This window comes from Caloenas nicobarica, chromosome Z, assembly GCF_036013445.1.
Source record: "Caloenas nicobarica isolate bCalNic1 chromosome Z, bCalNic1.hap1, whole genome shotgun sequence".
NCBI lineage: Eukaryota > Metazoa > Chordata > Aves > Columbiformes > Columbidae > Caloenas > Caloenas nicobarica.
Window position 1 is genome coordinate 107,165,650 of NC_088284.1, and position 23,047 is coordinate 107,188,696.

Genomic DNA, 23,047 nt, shown 5'->3' on the forward strand with positions numbered 1-23,047 from the left:
AGATACGATTGCCCCTCCACATCTGTGTATTTTCCGCTGTGTCAGTCTGGACCCTTTTTGTGCCTCTGGCACAGCAGATCTACTGATACAGCAAGTTTTGCAATGAAACAGATGATAGGGCAGGAATTTCGAGATTTGCCAGTCTCAGGTCTTGAAATGTGAAACGTATTTCAAAACTCTAACCTGTATGTGGTATTTGGAACATAGACATCCCTGGCAGGAAACTCCAGGATTTCTCTCGTAGGTCGAACTCTGCTGTCTGGGTAAAGTTTGACTTGCAGCAACTCCGGAGTTAGGCAGTAATGGGGATTCTCTGGAGCTGGAGATATGTCTATCTTTAATTGAGCTGCAAGAAGGAAATGCTTTTATTAGAATACACAGAAGTTAAATATAAATAAAAGAGCACGTTCTTGCTTTGTTTCTTGAAGTTAATAGCCTACATGTTAATTTCACAAATAATTATAAATTACAGCCAAGGTGGAATTGTTAAAAACAAATAACAGTGAATCAAACTGATATCGAGGGCCACTGGGGTACCAAATAAGAACCAACAGAAAAGACACATCTTAACAAGTCCCAAATGCTGTTCTCATAGACAAGTTCGGGAAATACCATAACGCTGCTGTGAGGCCCAACTACTGTTAAAAACAACGTTCAAAGTCTCATCAGGAATCTTGCATATCAAACCAGAAGGATACATCAGGAGTTGCTGAAAGCTCATCTGCAGTGAGATTATCGAATATTTTCCTTAGCAAGTCAGCTGGCAGCACTGACAGCACACTGCCTGTTGATGGATGCCACTGACGCTGGAACGATTGTGAAAATTTAGAAGAGATTTGGAGAAATGGCATCAAATGACTAAGGTGAAACATAAGAAAGAGCAAAGAACTTATATTAAGAAGTAGAAGCCAAACATACAAATATAAAAAAATAAAAATGGCATGGATCGATTCTGTAGAAAAGGGCTGGGTAACAGCAGTGACAATAAACCAACGTCCAGAAGAAAGCTACAACTATTCCAAGAGGTGCAGTGCATGTGTAAGACATTGGAGAGAAATTCCTCTGCTTTGCTGGGCATGAAGTCTCAGAAGGAGCAGCACACCCATTTAGAGCACTGTGCTTGAAGAAAAGTGTGGAAAAAGAAGCTCTAGCAGAGAGTAACAGGCAATTTTACAACCACGACCTTTGAGAAAGGGTTGGAAAGCACTCAAGATTGCTTAGGCTACAAAATGGAGGCGAATAAGAGTGAACTAATAGCAGTATTCAAGTACTCGAAAGGTTGTGATCACTGCTCTGAGGGCACGACAGACCATAATCAGATTAATTTGCAGCAAGATAATTTGGCAAAGTTTTCTTAATACCTAACCTCACTACAAGGACAGCTGAGCGCTGGGAGAGATGATCTGAGGAAGCGGTCAGATTGCTGTTGCTGAAGATTTTTAAGAACAGGTTAAGTAAATATTGTCAGGAATAGCAGAGGTCAGGGACCAGGGATGTTTCACTGCCGGTGTGCCAGCACTTTTATTTCCCCTGCTCAAACAGGGGTGGAGTCTGTTCCTATTAACCAAGCGGGAGCCAGGAGAGAGATCTCCTCTCAGCTAGAGAGAGAGATTTTACTCTGGAAAACAGAGGTTCCTCAGCCCCTGCTGGGTTTAGGGCTTTGGGGTTCGTATCCTTTTCTCACAGACGCTGCTCTCAGTGTGCCAAGAGATGCATGGACACATGTGCCAGAGAAAAATCTGCCAAAATGCCATCTTCAGTGCTTGTGGTCTATCAGGGAATGTTGTCAATGACTTCTTAGGGTTTTTTCATCTGCTTACTTATAAGAACGGGGTGGCAATCAGGAAGGACTAACCAAATCTTTTAAGACGTGAGGCAAAAAGATCTTGTTCACTACCTGTGATGGGTCTCAGTCTCCGTAACACCGATGACGGCCGCCTCATGTCAGCAAGGAACTTGTACAAATCCTCATCGCTCAGGCGATCACCCTCCTGTTGGATTTGGGAAGAAAATGGCTATTTACACACCCTTCAGGACTGCGAGAGAACGAATAAACCACCTAATACTACAGTCTCTTTCCTCTGATATCAAAATGTACCCTCCCAGAACAAGGTGTTAGGATTAACATGCTAAATTACAGCTCATTTCTCCATGCTTTTTCCTTCCTTTTTTCCTTATTAATCATCATGACAGCTGCTGGAAGTTCTCACTGAAAACCTTTTCTCTCCCCATCAATATTATCTTTTTCAAAACTGAGAATGGCTGTTAAAAGATTTCCCCAAAATATCCAAATTTTAGCAAGTATAATAGTTTGAAAAAGTATCCGTCATTCAGGTAGTGATCCTCATTCCTTCTCCTCTGCCTTTCCTTTGGTATGAGTCTAAAATAATCTTACTTTTCAGGAGAAGTGTTAAGAAATGGTGGGAAGTAGAGGGAACCTGTTGTCAGTCTTCCTTGTGCCACATTCCAGTAGCTCAGAATTTCATTCATTTTGGAAACATTATAGAGGGTGGCAGAGTCACATTTTCTAACTATGCAAAAGCAGAAGATAACCAATAATAAAGGTAATAAGTCACAATATGAGAAAAGAAGTCAATGGAAGGAGAAAAATGCTGGGTAGTTTTCAATTAATTGTACTCAACGGGAGAAAAGGAAGATAAAAAACAAAAGATACAGAAGAATTAGAAACTTAAAATCTTAAATCAATGTTTGGCAATTTTTAAAGGACAAAATTATAAAATGAGCTGTTTCAAAGCTGTCAGACGAACAATCTCGACAAAGTAAATAAACATTTATTTTTTTACTTTCTATGCCTTGGGTGAACACGTTACAGACCTGGATTTTATTAACACCCCAAAAGTAAAAGGAAGTTCCTGTGCTGCTCTGTGTCACTGAGACCCCAGAGCCACCATTCTAGAGCCCAGTTACGGTCATACTGGTTTCATGAAAGCACCAGAGCCTTGAGCCGCCCTCCACTTACACAGTTTGCACCATGATAACTTCATGGCCTTGATGACATTTCTCCTTATTTACTCTACTGTATTTAAAGAGCAGACTTTGGATGGCTACCCACAGTGAAACTGGCAGGCAACCAAAACAATCAGAAAAAAAAATAGAGCTTAACCAGCTTTCAATATATAGCACCTAAATCTTTGTATGCCCAACAATTGAGAAATCTATCCAAAAATATCTGGGTGCTCACTATTAAATCCCACACAAAGGTGACATTCAAATAACAATTTTCCCCAACCAGATATGACACTAAGTAAATCTTAGCAAAAATTAATGAACTGAAACCATTTTCTATGCTTAACTAAAAATTTTATTCCGTTTAAAATCAGGTTTTCTACTGCTTCTCAGGAAAATCCCAAACTCTGGCTAAGAAGAGCTGCCACTCAGTAAAGCAGCATCGGAAGTGAAATGCTTTGTTTTCTCCGGCATTCCTGGATTAACATGCTAAATATTGTGTAAATGTGTCCAGGGAACCAATACCAACCTCAAATCACATTGACGAACCTGGTTCTGAGCCTGCTGATGTTTCAACGGGATTCTCTTATCACCCAGTGAAACCAAAGGAGTCAGCTGAACATCATGACAAAGGCTACGCAACTCCTAGGCTAGGACAAATATCTGGAATACTTTTTGGCATATACTAACCCATAGAAGTTATCCTTAGTTTTTGTGAACTTGCTTCTACGAGCATTTTTCTAAACATGTTGACCAGAGCTTTTTCCAATGCACGTTAGAAAAATCTGGAGCAAAATAAACTGATATTCTCCTGGGGAGAGTCAGTTCTATTAATATTAGTTAGCATAGTTAAGTCACTATGCCACAATGACACTTCATCATTTAAGTCATAAACAGCTGATAATTTCAAATTCCATAATGTAATTATTCATAGTAAATTTATTGAAAGAATCCACCAATTTACTGTGGACCTACTGCTGGCAGAATTAAGTACATGATATAATAAACCCACTGCGTGCTGTTCAAAGATATCCTGTGATCGGGGAACAGATGTTACGCACATCGAAAGCATCACAAATTAATCATTTGGGTCTAGGCTGACTTCACACGATCAAATCGCTCTGTCCAAGGAGCGACTCCTGAATTAGATAACTTCATACAATACCTGTTTGAAGAAGTTTGTCACTGTTAGAGTAGCTGGTCTAAAACTGGTCAAGTTGCAAGCCTCATCCCCACTCGTGGTTCTCTCTAACGAACGCCTCCCGACAATACTGGAATTCCGTCTCTCCGACCACGATCCTTTACGTTCTTGAAGAAATAAAACATAAAAAGTAGGAGAAATAAAAAAAAAGAGAGGAAAAACAATTGTTCAAGAGCCTACTTGTGTTCCAACCAGGATTTTCTACACAAGACGGTAGCTGCTGCTTTTGGAAATTATGCAATAAGAGGTGGTTATGCTAAAGCAATCGCAGTCGGGAGGCATCGGGAGGCTGTGAAGCACAGCTGACTCCTGCTCCTCTCCCAGCAACCTCACCCCACTGCCTTACTGCTATTATAAAAGCGGAGATTTATGTATTTCTCTTGCTCTGAAAGATGATGAAGTTGGCAGTTTTAGGGATGCTGAAGAGCAGTTTCAGATAAGCTGTGTGGTTCACAAAGATTAATCCACTCCTTTGGAAAATGTTCATCAGCCTGTAACGCACTCCCAGTCTTAGAAGCCTGGTTTTAAGTAATATAACAGATGGTTTGCTTGTAAAATCCTTGAAAGATAAATCCATTTGTTATCATGGACTTTTCTGGTTTAGTTCAACCATGACCCAAGAGTATCAGAAGGCCTCGGGCAGGGGGAGGAAAGTGATAAAAGGAGCGATGGGAGATATGGGGCATGAATCAAAACTTCAGTAAACTCTGGATTTGTCCACATTCCCTCAGGCAGACGCCAGATACGGTACCTCCTGTGCCAACTTCACCTTCCGTGGAATCTCTTTCCAAACTTCCAGCGCTGCTCACGATGTTCATTAAATGAATGGCTGTCCAGGCAAACGGCATTCGATACTTGCCCAGTCTTTGGCAAAACTGTTCTGCCTGGCATTTCAGTTTTTCCAACTTTTCCTTATTCTGTGAAGAAAATGATTCAATCCAAGCGATTAAAAGGAGAAGAGCAGGGACAAAGGTTCATTTAGCTAAATTGCTAAGTAACAGTGGTATCTTATTCTAACCCGCAATGATTTTGTGCCTCAACAGCACCTTCTAGAGGAGGATCACCAAGTGTGAAGCTTCACAAAGCTGCCATTGGGCCAGCAGTACCAGCCACAGACAGCCCGGGAGTCGGAGCTCTTGAGCCTCCCAAATTCTCTGTCAAACCCCAGCGAGCTCGTCTGCCCACTGCTCTTTCAGGAAAAAAGTTGAATTTTACTCTGTCAAGTCTGAAATGGTCTTTCTTAATGTGATTTTATGCAGCAGGTGCCCAGATCACCTGGAGTTGTATGGGAAACATTCCTCAAGCAAGCAGTATCATACTCATTTTATTGAGGAAAAAAAACCAAAGGACTTTTCCATAATTCTGTATATTAAAGAGCAAGTTTTTGCTTTAGAAAGGTTGTTACCTACAGGTCTTTAAGAAGTCCCCAGACAGGGGGCTGGATAAAACCAGAGACACCTCTCCTGCTCGCATTCTTCTAGTTCAGGACACATTTATGCCCCTTGCTGAAGGAGACCATGAAAAATCACCTTTTCACCTCCATTCCCAAGCACCATGCAAATCCAATTCCAAAATTTCACTTAGGCACATGTCAACTTATTGATCACAGGAAATGTAATTTATTACTTTCGTTATCTATATACGTGAGGTAAAAGCTATCCATTTTTCATATTGCGGTGCAGTGATACAAAGACAGAGATAAACGAAAAATGTGAACTTCTTCAGCCCAAAATATATTAGAGCTTCAGGAAGGCAAAACTTTGTTAGAGTTTGATCAAAACTAACAAATGAACAGCCCAGTTTCTTTGATAAAAGCACAATGGAAACACTCTTAGTCACAGGAATGGCTGGCACCTTTTTTCCCCGTCATTCAGTCCTCACTGTTACCTTTTAATGTTCACTTGGCTCAACACAGTTAATTGTACATTAAATTAGGAACCATTTCTGAGGCTCAAAAGCACTGTTTCATGTTCTGTGTTTGCAAGGTTTCCTTTTCAAGCTCTCTTGTACATCTTACAAGCTGGAGCTGTAAAATAACACACGTAGCTCAAATAACAATAAAATCCTTTATTTGCTATTCTATAGCCACGTCGTGTTAGAGAAAAACAAAGAGCAGCCCATGGGGAAAAAGACTGAGGAAACGTCAGTCTGAGTGCCACTGAATTCTGCAGGTTCTCACAACATTCCTGTGTTTTTTTCAACCTACCGAACCTGCAATTCCCATCCAAACTCTGATCCACTCGAACGAGCAACCAGCTGCCAACTGCAGGGAATAAGATTCTTCCCTGTGAGGAAATCTCTGCTTTTAGTCCTGAGCAAAGGGTTTCTACAGCAAGGAGACAGGCGGCATTGAAACACGTGGGAAAGACAAAAAAACCAGCCAAACCGGGGCAGGTCCATGCCATCCGCTGCACTTCACAGGACGATGCCCAAACTGCTGAAGGCAGGAGTTAAAGGGATGTTGTCAATGGAAAAAACCAAACACTAAAGTATAAAAATTTAAAATTATCCTTACTATATGGAAAAAGGACAGGTTCATCCTGCCGTTGAGTATGGCCCTTCTTTACAATATTAGGAAAAAGAAAAATCAGCAGAAAATAGGAGAAAAATAGCACTGCAATATAAAACCAGGCCTGAGGGAGAATCTCCTGTTAACACATTTCATCCTCTTTATAATCCTTCCAGAGGAAGGCAGAGGTTCTGTGATGGAGTGAAGCTGCAGAAGCAAGGGAGAAGTTGCAATTTTACTGCAAATTTGCACCAAAGGCTGCCTTCGCTTGACCCAGCTAAAAGCACACGGCTGATCCTGTGGGACAGGGAATCCCGGCTGACCCAGCTCGATGGTAACCGCACATCTCGCCCGTCAGCTACAAAAACCGACCAGCTTCGACAGCTCTACCACAACAAGGCATCAGGATTCAAGGGTCTTTGATGACTCTTTGGCCTTTAGAATTTGACCAGATTCTTAATTAAAAATGGATCATTTTAACGGCAGGAACAGCATCAATGGCTGTTAAGTCCCAAAGCGAAAAAAAGAGTATGTTTAATTAATTTATAACAAAATGCCTTAAAGCATTTACACCCAAATTTAATCAAAACTTTAAAAAAATTCTTACCTTTGCTGCATCAGATTCTTTAAAAATCATATAAGGCTCTGCACACTCCCCAATATCTCCCTGCTGTAATACTTTTTCCAGCTGAGAAAGGAAAATGAACCATTTTAAGGACATGTAAGCAGCAAGGCTTGTTAAATTAAACGAACACCAGGAAGCAAACACATTCTTTCCAAAGAGATCAAGCTTGATTTCCCTTTGTGAGTCAGGGAACAAGCGCTGCCCCCACGTTAGAACCATGTAAGTTCCCAGATCTCCAGCTCTAACTGAATCACGAGCGTAAAATGTAGCTTCAACAGGAACAAATACCACTTCACTTTGGTTTGATTTATTTTAGAGCCACTTTCAGCTTGTTTTTAAGGTCTTGAAGACATCTTACACTGTCTTCAGCATCATCATTTTCAGAATTCCATTCTTATTTCTGTTCTCCATATTAAGGATCCGCTGCAGCAGCACAAAAAGGCAACTCAGACGTGCTCGGCTAAAAACAAGCACTATTTTAAATCAGTGTGTTTTCAAATCAAATAATGAAATAACCAAATTAAAGTCAAAGAGCAGATGCTTGCTTCTGAAGTCTTCAAGTTTCACTCCATTTCTGATAGAAACACCTTCCTTATCACACAGATGAAGACTGTTTCTTTCAGAAGCATCCTGGCCCTTCCTCCCACACCCGCTACTGCACACACGCTGTTATTAGATTATTAATAGAACATCTTTAAACTTCTCCCATGCTTACAAAGTGCCATTCACGCTTGTTTATTAATAGAACTCCACGAGGCTACCACAAGATAAAGAAGAAAACTACTTTCCATCAAATCTTGCACTCACAGTTTATGCCGGCAATACCAGCTGTCTGAAAAGCGGTTTCCTAGTGAGTAAAACTCATGTGAAAATCCACCCTATAAGGCGCACTGTGTGTCTGTCTGATTATCCCTGACTGTACCCTTTTCATTATCAGATCAAAAAACCACCTAAGCCACCAGCTCGTCTTGGATCACTGGTTTTACAGGCACTAATGTGCAGTCACAAGCTCTTTCAGGCAGATCCCCATCTCATAAATACGGGGTTCTCTCTTCCTCATATCTTGTAAAAACCAGAAGAGTGAATACGTGTGCACAGCCAGAACATGATGTTTAGAAGGAATTCAGAGAATCGTACCAAAAAACAGAGATCACAATATTCTCCAACACTACTGAAAGCCTTATTCTCACCTGGGACTGCCTTAATTCATTTGCAAAAGCTTACGGCTCATACAAGAAGCAGTTTATAAAAAACTGGCACAAACGTCAGTCCATGGGGTTCTCAGGATGATGGACCCCCTGCCTGCAAACTGAAAGCATGTCTTCAACTCCTCTTTTTACTATGGGATGATTTTGATGCAGAGGCCAGCCAAAAAAACTGACTGAAATGCCAGTCTGAACTCCTAACATTTGTGCGCTCGTTGAATCAAATGAAAGAGGAGAAGACAACTTTTATCTTTGTATACTTTATTCCAGGAGTGACCAATGTCGTGTTTTATTTCAGCTATAGATCTCACTCTCTTAGCAATTCCAATTCTTAAAGACATTTGAAAATCTGACTTAAGGGCATGTATCATTTTTGAAATGAGATTCAGATCAATATATCTTTCTAAATCACTCACTTATCTATCATCTGAAGGAGTCAGCACATTGTTTCATATGAACACCAAGGTCGGGCCCCAGAAAACCGCTCTATATCAAGCAAACTTTTGTGCTCTTTTCGGTTTTTCAATAACATAACAATTTATATCTCCACTGAACCCTTTCTGTTACAAAGGAACTTAACGTACTGAGTGAGAATCTCTGAAATGAAACAGAATTCTGTTGTTCCAGTGTTCATGCTTCTGAGAACAGAATTATACTCTCCAAATGAAAATAAGAAGACAAGTAGTCAGCCGGACTTGGGTTTGTTTTATTTTAAATAGAAAATAAAAGACAACAATAATAATTCAAATTTTTCTGGTATTTCTTACCTTAATTACCAGAAAGACATCTTGAGAGGGATAAGTGATGGAAAAGATGGCAGATCTGGCCAGCGTGGATATGGCAGCAGGGGGGACATGGGGACGAAGCATTCCCTTCATTTGTTCAGAGTTTAAATCGAAGTAGAAATTTTCTGAAATCTAAGGAAGAAGTTGGGTAGCTTCAAGCATTAGTTATACTTTTTATTTTTGGTAAGCTCTTCATAAACACAACAGACAATTTCAAAATATAAGGAAAAAACTACCAACAGTGCCTCCTTTCAAACCAATGATGAAAAGGAAAAAAAAAAGGCCTTTTCTTTGAGGAATCAAGGCAGAACAGTGGGAAAAGAGAAACGAAATGGAGCAAACAATACACATTACCGACAAAGTTTCCTCCACCTCCTGTAAGGTAGGGAGTTCCAATCACAGGTCTAGGAAATACAATTGCTATGTGAACTGAAAATACCAAAGGATCAAAATAAAAAATGATCTTTAAGATCATTCACAGAAAAAAAAACCACAACATCCTGCAGGAGAGGCAGTGAAGCCAAAATCTTGACTGTATTGAGGCTTCAAAGACAAAGTGGATGTGAGCTGGTTATCAACACCAGAGGTCACTAAAGAACTGACTACATGAAAGAAAAAAAATGGAGTAATGAGATGATAAAATTGGCTTATGAAATGTGATTTAAATATTAAACAAAGTTCACATAATATTCCACATACTCTCATCTACATAACTTAAAACTTAATGCATTAAATTCAAGTCTTAAAAAGATAAATGTCAAAATGCATATTTTTAACATTTTTCTCTCTACTACTGCTAATATCTTGAATTAGGAAAACTAAGAGACTCTTCAAATATTAAATACAGAACATAAATAGGGGAATAAATGTATTTTGCATTTCCTGTAACTTCAATCTTGAAAAGACTCCTCAGTTTTGTTTTGATTTTAGCAATTTTAGCACGTATGAATTTCTTGTGCATTATTAAAATGTTACTTGGACACATACCGTGCTGAATCATGGAAAAGAGATTAAGGAAGTCATAAAAACTTAATCTAAATAAAAGGTTTCAGTTACTTAAGTTCCCTCCGGGGAAGAGACTTTTGAAAGCCTAGATTGGACAATATATATATATTCTGATTTCAGGCACTCACATATTAGATAATCTTTTTAGAAAAGTGGTTATCCTTCAACTGTTTTACTAAGCAGAGGAAGAACACACAAGATGGTTCATGAAACGCCTTCATCATTCTTCCAACCACCAGTATGTCACTGCCTCTGTAGAGGTTTGTTTCCAGAATTAATTCCTTGCCGTTTTGGTTTGTTGTTGTTGTTTGGTTTTTTTTTTTTAAATACAGGTTTGTAATGCTTCAGTGGAAATGTCATCACTCAAATAATTAAAAACCTACCTTTTTCTTTTCTTTAACATCGTACAAAGCCAAACTTGCAAAAATGGGCTCAATTTCTATTTCAAATCTTGAAAGAAAGAAACACATAAAATCAGTTGACTTGCATTTAGTAAGAAAGGCAAATCTATCCCCCTCCCCAAATCCCCCCTGGGTAAGGTGACACTAAACCGAGACTAAACAGCTGAGCGAACCTATGGGCTTGTTCCCAGTGAAAAGGGGGGGGTCTCGGTCCCCAATTTCTTGTCCTGCTTCCTCTGCATTGCTCCTGCTCCCTTCCACCAGGACACACACTGGTGCTCCCTGGTCCTTCTAACAGCCGCTTCAACTCATTGACCCAACAGAAAGGTTGGGATTAGGGTCCCAGAACATCAAGCTTTTATCTTCTTCAAGTGTCGTTTGACAGCTAAGCAAAGCAACCTGATAGCTTCTGTAGAGGGAGAGGAATAATTAATTGGGATAGCTGGGCCACTTGGCTCCTCTGATTACCCTGAGCAGCTGTCCTACTGCTAATTTACCCCGCTGACCTGTTGATAAGGCGAAATGGCCAATGGCTCCGCTCAGCATTGCTGACCAGAAAGCTCCTTCCTCTGGAGAGTCAGGGACAGCTATTTTGCCTATTTCCAACATTTACCATTTGTCAGAAAATACCAATAGCTCAAAACCACTCTCAGGTTTTCAGAGTAACAGTTATCAAGTAGTAACACAAACTGAAACACTTCCAGCGAAAACACTAACCTACCAAATAGAGCTAAACTTATTTTTAAATCACCGGGGAAGTTAAAGGATTTAAAAAACATTCAAAACCTGCCTCTACACCAAAGTGAGCAGGGGCTGAAACGCCACTCTCCTGCCTGCACAGCCTCCCATGCAGTTAATGCCCGATCCACGGCAGGACACCCCCACGCACCCCGTCCTTGTGGCTTTTCAGCCTGGAACCCTTTCTGCCATCAAACAGGTATTTTCTCTAGTGTTGCACCAAAGGTGAGTTTAACCTGAAAATAATCATGCTTATGTCATCTTAGCCTTCTCTCTGGGGGAGAGACTACAAAGTTCTTTTTGTGCCAGTAAGACAGCACGAACTTGGATGCTCGCTGTTACAACTGTAAACGCAGCTTCAGAGATGACTGGTACACAAACAAGCATGTACTCGGGCAGATTTCCTATAAATTTACAGTCAGCAAGAGATGCTTAAATAGCAGAAATCATTAATTTCCAGCATCTAACTTATTTATGCTAAAGACACCGTCCTTTGGAGAGGAAGCTCCACTGCTACTGCATATTATGTTGTTCCAGTTCATAAAAGGCTGCAAAATCAGTTCATCTCTATGGCTATATTAGGTCCTGGAGTGCTCTGCAAGCAGGAGATATGTCCCACACATATATCTCAGTTATGAGCCGCAATGTAGTCTAACTGGAGCTCTCTAATAAGAAGGGTTGACCTAACTGAGGACACAGATGATGAATATAGCAGTGTGGAAGATCAGTTTTGTACTTTATTTCTCCAAGGGAATAACAGTAAAATTTTACCTTGTGTTATTAGACAAGAGTTATAGGCAATGAACCAGCTGCAGGTAACCCTATATTCAGGAGCTCCACTTCATTAAACTTGTTTAACAGGTTTCTATTCCTCCAGCTAATGCTTGCTAAGTATATAAAGTCTTCACTCTTAAAGGGACACAGTCAAGGTTGTTGAGCCTAAACTTTGGCAAATCTTTGGTTGCCTTATGTTTTTAGGCTTAAGCATTTTTAATCTTGGTTTGGTTTTTTTTATTTATTTTCCCTACTTAAATATCCTTGTTCCAGAGCTGAACACCAATGACTGGCCAACCTCAGAGCCCTGAAGGAGCACGGTGAAGCACGCGTGGTGGTACCACGGAACAGGTACAGCTGCGGACCGGCTGAAAAGCAACGCCGAGAAAAGCCAGCGAAGGTGAATACTTTCTACATCCCACCACTAAAGAAAGTCTTGAAGATAAAATTGTCTGATGCACAGCACTGTGTAACTCATGCTTTATAGAACTAACCTTTATGCCTATGACCAACCAAACAATGTTACATCTCTTCAAGGGGAATAAACAAGGCAGCAGTGTTATTTCAGATGCAAGCGGATACAACAGTAGATTTAAATTCTCAGTTTCTGTAATGCAGCTCCATCTGCTGGAGTGACACTTACTTAAGGGACAAACACTTCACCAGGAGTCTTTGGCCAAAGTGTTCTTTGGGTACTTCGGGGACACTAAGTCGTTCTATAGGCTCCTCCTGAAAGTCGTTACAGGAACAGCAATTTAGAGACAGGACACTTGGAAAAACCACTAATACCACTACAAAGCAAGCACATGCATAACTTTTTTTTCCTAAGACACTAACACCAATTTAATCTGAGGTTTACCAGCATGTTGCATTCATCATCAGCGATAAATACGCTAAATTAAATCCCTTTAATGTTTCTACATTATACAGGATTGCATAACCATAAAGGAAAACCAATCTTCAGAAAGTAATATCTATGGCAAGACAATATGCTAAAAAACATGGATCTCATGGCTATTAAACATAGGTGATCTTAACTCCTTTAAACCCGTGGCAGATTGACAATTTTCACAGTCCCTATATCCTTCACTTTTTTAGTCTCTCCCACACATATGTAAAAATACCTCATCTGGTGCTGGATGTAGTGCAAAAAGCTCCTTATGCCTGCTGGACTTCCTCTGGTCTTCGTTGTGGTGGTCAATCTCTTCATTTGGGGTTCGGTCCAGGAGGTTTGGGAGAAGGGCATCTGGAAGGGAGTTCTTCAGATCAAAAATACTGCACGCCCAGCTGCCCCGGGGAGTATCGTCAATCGACATTGAACGTCGTTTAAGGTCATCCTGAGATTCAACAAATTAAAAGCAACTTATAACGGGAACGGGACTGTACTTTCAAAATGCGACTATAAATTACGAATTCTGTAGCAAGGTTTTAAAGGTACATTACTTGTTCATCCTGGTAACTGTTGCCATCTGGAGCTTCGTCAGACTCAAAGATCTGTTTGGGGAGCCCCTTTTGCCTCTCCTTCTGTTTGTCTAAAGTGTTGGGATTAAATCCAGTCCCCAGCTTGTGATATCTGAAAACAAAGTATTTCAAATGCATTCTTAGCATCCTTTTTGACCCCAAACCCAGGAGCAGAATTACAGAATAAGCCCAGTATTATCGGCGTGGGTCCTCTCAAAGCATGAACTGCTCTCTGCAAACAGTATTTCCAGTCACCCTCCAGTGTAGCTGGATAATAACCCAACAACCAGTATTCCAGGACTACAATGTGACTCTGTTCCACTAGAAAGCAACCCTGGCCGATGTCAAAAGCAGTATTATCACTGGCCAATTAAGGTCATCATAAAATGTGTGATTGTGATGCCAAGCTTCAACGAGGCCAAGAACATGGGGATGGAAAGCCAGCGGTTCTGCTAGAGCAAGAACTGGCTTGGAGCAGACAATATTAACACCTTTAAAACCAAAACACCAACTTCAGGTAGGACTGCACGAAGCATAGATCACCTCTGGAAAATATACGACTTTCCGACCCCAACTAAAATGAGCATCTTCATAAGCAGAACTGGATCCTTCAGAGCTTTTCAGGGTGTAAGAGCGCTCGCTAGTAAACAGTCTGTTTACTGCTGGTGACAAGGTCAGATCTCTTTGACTAACAAATTTTTGGATACCAAATGGCACTATGTCTACATTTGCACACACATATGGCCAGAGCCACAGTCTCCTTCCAACACGCGCTCCAAGCCAGTTCCCAAAGTAGTGCTGGGGTCACGGCTGGAATTAATTGTTCTCCTCCTGCCCTGTTACTGAAGTTACTACAGGAGGATGTACAGACATGTGAAAACCATGGATGTGTTAGCAGCGAGCAATGAAAGGGTGAAGAAAAAGGAGGAAGTCTTTTCCTCGCTAGGTTATAACTCCTGAGAGCTGAACTATCTGTATAATCCTTACTTGGATGTCAGCATTTCAACCACGGCCCCACCAGCAAGCGGAAATTCATTCTAAATCAGACCTGACTTCAGGGATGTCTGTGATCATTGCCACCATCAGTCTAGCATACAGAAATTATGTCATACAATTGAAATAAGAATATGGTGTTGTTTTTTTCAGATCAGTGAAGAAAACTTATTTAGCTTTTTCAATACCATTAAGATAATCACTGAATGGATGGATTTGTCTTCCCCAAAAAACATTTTGGTTACAAAGAACAGAGATTGAAATAAAGATTGTTTACCCTGGGGATGGAGGAAGAGAGAAGGATGGCACATCAGAAGTCATGTTCTTCTAAAGCCAGAAGAACTGGATTTTGTGTCCCAGAGCTAGTCAAGGCATTTGTAACCACTTGATAGAATGGATCAAGAGAAATTTGTCACCATCCTTACAGTTTGGTCCTTCCCAGCCAGGCTTCTGGGCTCTTCCCCTTCTCCAGCAGTAACGCTTCCATTTCTACCCACTCCACCGCCATGATTTTATCCCAGTATAATAAAAACCACTATGAATGCTTATGGCAGTGCCTCTCCTCCTCTGAAGGAGCAAGGAAACCTCTGACTGCAGCTCAACAACCTTTAACTCACTCAGGCAGCTCCAACGTCTTTAGCTTCACGCATCCCTGACACAGAACATAACCTGCAGCTGATCTGCATAGGACAGAAAGCTCCTCCATGCAGGAATCACGGCCAGGCATTCCAGATACCAGTGAAAGCTGCTGAGAAACTGAGTGGTGTGCTGGCTGGTGGGTCACATCATCCAAGCCCCCTGCACCTTCTAGACTCTGCCCACAAAGGCTGGGAGTTAATAAAGCATCTCTCTTGTGCGCATGTTTCCTTCTGCCTTTTTTTTTTTTTAGTATGAGATTACAAACCACAGTTTTATTAGGTCACCTCAGCACTGCAAAGCATACCTTCAGCATCCCCTGAAGTGGCTCTCAGGACAACATTAAACCAGTGAATTGTAGCAAACGCCACAAGGGCAGAGCTGTAGCTGCAGTCAAGTCACTTGGAGGCGATGCACATCACATGGATCACTTACTCCTTGACAGTAGCTCTTGAACTCATCAGACTTTCAATCATCCGAGAGAGCGTATGTTCCAAGTAAAGCTACTCAGAAACCTTCCTGCTAATCTTCATAAGTTAATCGATGCATGCACAATCTCTAAACTATTAACTCACTAGATAAACGTTGTGATAGTTCAAATATCAATAATTATTTGTTTAAATTACAGACTTTCTCAAAGTCTGTTTGGGAACAAATGAATGATGCAGAGGACACCTTATCTATTAGCTACTTGTGCCTGCACATAAGTCTTACATCGTCACAAAATTAATGTAACTTCTCTCCAAAAAGAGCTAAAAACATATGGAACAAAGAGAGACACAAATGCTAAAAGTGATTTTACTTGTTCGCATTCCCTAATTTCTCTACCATTCTAAAGGAACAACTGTTGATTATGATGGCCTAGATTTTCAAAAATGCCCCAAGGGGTTTTGACGTCTGAGATTTAATTTTCAAACCACAAAGCATCATTTCAGCTAAACACAAAGCATCAGTTCAGCTGAGTTGGGCAACTAAAAGCCAGGACACATGGAATCAGTAGCAAGGACAATAATTTTTGAGCCTACTCATCCCAGCTAGCCACCCTGCAAAAAATTTAAATATGAAAGTGAGCTGACAAATACCACAGGGGAACTCACTTTCTATTCACAATCGCCCAGTCTTCCGTGTAACTTCTCACACAGTCCCTCACGTGAGGGTCCATCTCACTGTTAAAAGAATAGAAACAAACATCTTCAAATCACAGACACGATAATGACTCTTTAAACATACATACTTCCACTCACGTTTGCATTTACTCTTTCAGGCATTTACAGACAAAAATTCCAGGCTCCAGCCTTGCAGATAATCAAACCCAGAACAATTAATTCCCTTGAGCGAAGTGTCACCCTGTCACCTCCTACCTCTCTTCAGGCACAGCCGACACAAGCGTTCGACATTCCCGGGGGGTGTACACGACCTCAATGTCATCGGGAGGAAACTCAAGCAGGTCTCTCAGGGGTCCGGACTCCACAGCAATGGGGTGTGTGATAAGATAGTCCTCCAAATCAACCGGGTCCACTGCTTCTGTAAGCGGCACCTGGGAAAAGACAATCAATGAAAGGGTCTTCAAATGGAGAAGAAGGGGAAAAGAAAAAAAAAAAAAAATCACATGCACATATCACATATTCGACTTTGTTTTTTAAACGAGCTCTTCTGTCTTGTTGAAGAAACTTGATCTAACATCAGACGATAATTAACCCTAGTGGTGTTAACCTTAGCTAATACGCATCCCAAAGCTATTTTTCATGTCTTATCTCTATCTGATATTTCTATGATGCATACCATCAACTAAAAAAACACATTTAAAAAAAAAAAAAAGTATTTCCATCTATTTTCAAGAAATTCATCAGTTTGCATCAAAAGAAAATTTTGCATTTGTTTCCCGTGGGTATGACTTTGGATTTGTTTTTACCATGCTCTGATCACAAAGGGAACCCTCACCCTGATGCAAGAACCTTTTCACCCTCAGGAACGGCCCCCGGACAGGAATCCAGAGCAGGGACTGATTTACCAAGAACTCAAGAAGCCACAGAACGCTGAAGACTAACATTACTTTGAATTAAACCACACAAAATACAATGTTCACCTAGCACCAGTACAAGTTTAACCACCTCTCATCCCAGGTATTAGGACCTTTAGTGCCACAATGACTCAGCTCTAAATAAAATGGATGCTTAAAAAGCATCTTTACTGGGCACAAGGAACGACTGAACAAACACACATGCAAGAAAAGAGTAGATTTCACTGGCAGTACTGATCTCACCATACTGAGCTTTTTTTAGGTGCATGAAAAAAATTGCATAAACTGGATACATACTCACATTGCATAACTATGTATTTTTACATATGTATATTATATAAATACTTATATATATTCTGATGGGAGATCATTATGCTATGAGGCTGTACATAAACATAGACATTAAGAAAATGAAACAGTAAAAACAAGGTTTGAGGAACCTGTCTCTACAGCGACTGACAGGTTTCCTAGAATTCCCTGGCACATCCCAGTGAGTCTGAGTGGTTCAACATGAGTCACAAAAACACATCAAAATTCAGCAAGTTTTCCTACTCCTTCCTCTTTCCTGTCGTCCAGCTGATTTCTGTGGGATAGGGAACAATTCTGGAGCTTGTCTTCTGTTGGAGACGACTCTAAAAAGAACATTTACCACTTAAAGTTTTAAATGTCCTTCTAAAAAAAAATCGCTATACCAATCATAAGTTCCAGTTTTTAAACTTCTATTGCCAAACAGTTCTGAAATGAATCAACTTTTTATTCAAGGAAAAAGAGTTGGCTAGAACAGAGGGTAATGAAATAATCTCTTCTACCGCAGCCAACTTCAATGAACACAGCAATTTTCTTAAAATACAGAAGGCAAATCCTTCAGCAGAAAAATGGCGTGACTGCAAGGAAGTCGGGTGAGTTGGACCAGATGACTTTATGCAAGATAAGAATCTGGTCCACCCAAAAAATAGGATGTCTAGAAACTCAGTATTTAGTTCGACAATTTAGGTAAAGGATACAAATTAATTCCTGTGTAAAGAAATGCACCATCATTACCATCTATTTAACTCTGATCTCACAACCTTTTTTCCCCTTCTAATACTGAACTCTTGAAACGAACTTAAAGTATGTGATTTAGAGAACTTTTGAACATACAAACCAGATACTTTTAACTGTTTTCATCACTGCAAAACTGACAATGAGCAGAACTTGTCATTGCTCTTTCCCACATCACAGTTAACGTGTCATCACCTCACACTATCGGTTTCTGACATACATATAGACCAGCTCCATTTGGCACTAGATAAGTGAAGTGTGATGGTTTATTATTGAGGAATTGCTAAAAGTGCATGGTTTTTTTTTTTTTCAGAAGAGCTGCTGCATAATACTACTGCTACTTTGCGTGCATTTTAACCTTTCCACCAATAAATCTCAAATCCAAAGAAAAGTAAGAACTCAGCAATGGAGACTCCTTGCAAATTAAGATGAAGATAATAAATTCAGTAGGAAAAAGCCAGAGGGACATTGGGTGGAAGAGGTGCTGGGTAAAGAGCCTCCTCTGGTCCTGCCAGGCCCAGTCCAGAGCCCCATCCAGAGCCAGACACTGACAGCACCGTCACTGGAAGGCCAGAGGGTTAAGGTGGCCTCAGAGGGTGACTTAAAGCTGCTTAACTGACCCTATTTTTAAGCCCTAACATTTTAAGCCTGACTTTGACTGCTGTTGCTGACCTCCCTCCCACACTGGCAGCTCCAAAGCTGAGGCCCCTTCCAGTGCATTTGCTCAGCAAAACTGAGGTGACCATGCAAGTGTTGTGCTTCAGCCTACATGAACTCGTTTACCTGTGCATCTCCCCGGGCTAACGAAGAGGAACCTTTTCCTCATTCCTTCCGATCTTTCTAATCCCTTCAGCCTGATAAACATCAGAAAATTACAGCAGACGAGGAAAAAACTCTGTATTAATGCAGATTTAAGGGGGACACGCAGGGCCGAGCAGGGGCAGAGACTGTCACTGCCCCAAACATGTTTCCCCATTCCTGGCATTTTTACATCTCAAATTTCACTTGTCCAAAACGGCACTGTAATGCATTGGACAAAAGATAAATGAGCCGGCCACGATATTAAAACCGGAATCGCTAGTAAAACCCTAATCCCGCAAGGCGAGCAGTGCTGGGGCTGCCCAACAGCAAGTCCTGGGCCCGCGTTCCGGAGCTTTCCAAGGCCTTTGTACATCTCAGGATCAAGGCTGCACTTCACAATTTTCCAGTTTGTTTCTCTGGATAACTATTGTACCATGAAGATGTAAACAAACATAAAAGTCAAACCCAGAAGCCTGTATTACACTCGCCATCTGTGCAGCCAGAAATACTGTCTAGCACCTGAGTAAACAGGCCCAACATAAATTCATGGTTATGAAGAGGAACTACTTCGTGTCAGCCTATTGGCAGCTAAAAGGCAAGCACATTATTTTAAGCTTTAGATATTTGTGGGGGAAGAAGTGATGGAAGAGGAGGAGGAAATAAGGATGAACAAACACACCAAGAGGAAAATGAACCCAAGTGGTGTCCCAGTGTCTGAAGTGAACCACAACAGCTCCTCTCATGGCTCTCACTGCTGATGCTTTAACTTCTCCTCCGTCCTGCATCCCTCTGAAGTTGTGGATGAGACCAAGAACCGACACAGTGTGCAAGGGGCTATTCCCGTGTTATCTGCAACCCGGCCAAAGTCACCCGGAATCGTCATACGAATCCAACAGACCAAATACACACACCAAAGGAGTTCAGATAAGGACCAGGTTATCCACCCACATCATCCAGCCTCAGCGCTGACCTCAGCGCTCGCCTCTGAGTCTCCAGGCCCGGCTTAACTCCTCGTGGCACCAGCAAAAATAAGGAGGCACCCAACAACCAAGTCCCACAGCCTAACAGGATTGTGGCACTTTCTTAGTTTACAGAAATTCCACCCTTTTCCTTGTGCGCCACTCTGATGTACAGCGGATCTCCGGATTATCATGCGAACAGCAAGTCCCACTTTCAGCTGCACATGAAAAGGTTTTGAAATCTGCTGCAGCAGGAGCGAGGGAACAGCTGAGGAGCTGTAAAGCCGTCCTCTCCCACGGCCCGGCTTGCTGGGAGGCTGCAGGCAGAGCTGCATCTTGCTAGCGACACACAATCCTCATCCCGCTTCCAGGAAAGGCCTTTTTGATTCCCCCTGACAGCTCCCAGGAAGCAACAGTAGGTGCCTCCTCCACTTTTTCTTTTTTCTTTATCAGACTTCCAAAGGCAGGGGGACAATTTCAGCGAAGTATCTGCAAGTGTGCAGTCCACCCACCAAGTGGGTAATAATAAACCTAACGGGAATGCTGGAGTGCTATGGTGAGAAATCATTGACAGCGTGTCCATTTCTTATAAGAGTTTACTAATGCCCTCTGGAAACTGCAGCTGTACAGGAGCTCTGACCATCTTCCCAGCCGTGACCACGGAATAATCTAAATTAACGGCAAATACACGCTAAAAATATGCAAAGGGAAGCCTGCTCTCAGAATCACGATTGCCACTCTTTTAAAAAATACTCCTTGATTTTGTATGAACTATAATTATAGAACGAATTTCGGATAATCTTTCAGATACTTCCTGAACACAGTTTTCACTCAGTCTTTGTCCTCAGGGCCAGACACTGCCAGCTCACTCAGGGCACGCGCTATTCTGGTGCTAATCATTAAAACAAATAGGACTACATGGGAAGGAAGGGGCTGCTGGGTGTGAATAGTAGGGGCGTAATCTGCTCCCTGCCCACGTAAACACCAAACACAACATCCTGATAAACTGGAACTACAGAAGAAATCAAACAGGATTCTCTTTTTCAGACTTACACAGCCCAATTACCCCAAAGTAAACACAACACTTGCAAATAACAGTTCTGCATATGTCCTTAACCTGACCGTAGACACACGCTCTATCAGTTTAATTAAAGACACTGGCCTGACTGATTTGGCTTATACAAACTATTTAACGCACACGTCCCGTAGGTGCAGCAGCGCTGTTGCAGTTACGGCTCTCAGAAGTTGCGTTATGAAACCCTATTTCACAGGTTTACAGCTCTCCTGCAACAGGGACAGTCAAGCTTTCTTCTTTAAGGCTGTGTTATTCTTCACTGTTATATCCCCCTAAAAGCTTGAAAATAAAATTCCGTTTCCTATTGACTTTGCCCTTCTCTAGACAGCAAACATTGTATTTTGCTGTAGTTTTAGTGCACCACTAGCCCAAACGTGTCTCTCTCCCATTTATTTCCTTCTTTTGAGCAGCAACCTGTATCATCATCATCAGTTACAAAAGACAAACCTTTGCAAATCTGGCGAGGGGGGCAAGAGCCCCTGCTGGAGGACATGGCGTAACTCCATGGAAGGTAACGCAAACCCCATTTGCTTTAGCCAAGCATCTCTCCCAAGGACTACAGGAGCAAAGGGCTAACATGGAGCAAAAGCTACACCCGGGGCACCACACTGCAAAGCTCACGGCTTATTCCACCTCACTAAGTAAGCAAGAAATAAAATGCAAAGGTCAGGTTTGTATTAGACCTGCTCTGTTGTGGCATTTCTGAGAACAGACCAGCACGAGCAGCTCCCTCATGCGCAGAGCAGACCCTTCGACAATCAGGACATTTCCATCATGCTCACGGAATGACCAAAAGACAAATATTTAATTAACGTGCCATTTAATTAGCCATCATTGCCTGAACAGCCTCCCCCTCCAGTTTGCTGCCTTACTGACCCAATTACACATACACAAGGACCTGAAAACGAAAGGTCCGCGCTCCTGGGCACTGTGCAGAGCTCAGGAAGGGACCAGAGCAGCAACCAGGGCAGAAAAAGGGACAATTATTATCTCCATCTCACAGACACTGGTGGGAGCACAGAAGAAGTCCTGCGCAGGTCATTGCTGTGTGCCCTGACATCCACAGGCACTCAGATGTTTGCCTGAAGGACTTTAACCTATCCCTTCCCTACAAACAGCAGGGCAGAGGGGTCTTTCTAGATCCTATTCCAGAAGTTTGTTGTCTAATTGACACGTGTTGTACTGAGCATCACAAGTAGTCTCATGGGACATGTCCTAAGCAACACTCTCAGACCTCAGCTATGATTTTGCACTCTTCCAGCTCCTGTATGTCAGCACAGCCATGAAGAGCACCACTGCCCTCGTTCCCTTCTCCCTCCCTCATCTCTGCCCTCCCAAGATGCTTATTCTCACAGGGGGACAATTTTAAATGGTTATGATGTGATGGCTTGGCAGGATGCATCTGGCAGAACATGGATTCGAACCCAAGTTGCTCGTGGCCTAATCCAAGACAAATTTTCCTTTTATCTAAAATGAGCTGCGTAATTCCCAAGGGCAGACACCCGGTCTCTGTGACGACCGCTGTACAATTTGGGGCCCTGTCAAAATGACAATGGCACAGACTGGAAGGTTATACCTCCTGGGTAGAATTCCCTGTGAAGATATCGTAAGGGACCTTGAAAAATTAACCTTGCACAGCTCCTCATATCAAGGAGGATCCTGACTACTATTTTTACTTGGCAGCTAGGCACTTCTTCAAATTCAGGGTGATATTTCTTGCCAATTTTGAAAGTAGGACAAAGTTCCGTCTTAATTTCAATACCTCCTTAAATATTAAACAATTTATAATGCGCTAAAACCGTAACAGATTGCGCCCGAGCTTCAAATTCTAAATTAACACCAACTTCCCAC

The 23,047-nt window shown here is 41.6% G+C and overlaps 1 protein-coding gene across 9 annotated transcripts in view; it reads right to left on the bottom strand.

The window, feature by feature from the left end:
• The window catches only part of DOCK7 (dedicator of cytokinesis 7), a 103,930-nt gene that overhangs the window by 63,540 nt on the left and 17,343 nt on the right, over positions 1–23,047 (bottom strand). For all 9 annotated transcript variants that reach the window (XM_065655499.1, XM_065655498.1, XM_065655496.1 and 6 more), the window contains exons 3-14: positions 16,662–16,837; positions 16,398–16,466; positions 13,654–13,783; positions 13,335–13,547; positions 12,854–12,939; positions 10,681–10,747; positions 9,275–9,424; positions 7,285–7,365; positions 4,920–5,085; positions 4,133–4,275; positions 1,898–1,991; positions 184–346 (exon numbers count right to left, since the gene is read on the bottom strand). In XM_065655499.1, coding sequence (XP_065511571.1) covers positions 184–346; positions 1,898–1,991; positions 4,133–4,275; positions 4,920–5,085; positions 7,285–7,365; positions 9,275–9,424; positions 10,681–10,747; positions 12,854–12,939; positions 13,335–13,547; positions 13,654–13,783; positions 16,398–16,466; positions 16,662–16,837 — 1,538 coding nt within the window. The remainder of the gene's footprint in view (positions 1–183; positions 347–1,897; positions 1,992–4,132; positions 4,276–4,919; positions 5,086–7,284; positions 7,366–9,274; positions 9,425–10,680; positions 10,748–12,853; positions 12,940–13,334; positions 13,548–13,653; positions 13,784–16,397; positions 16,467–16,661; positions 16,838–23,047) is intronic.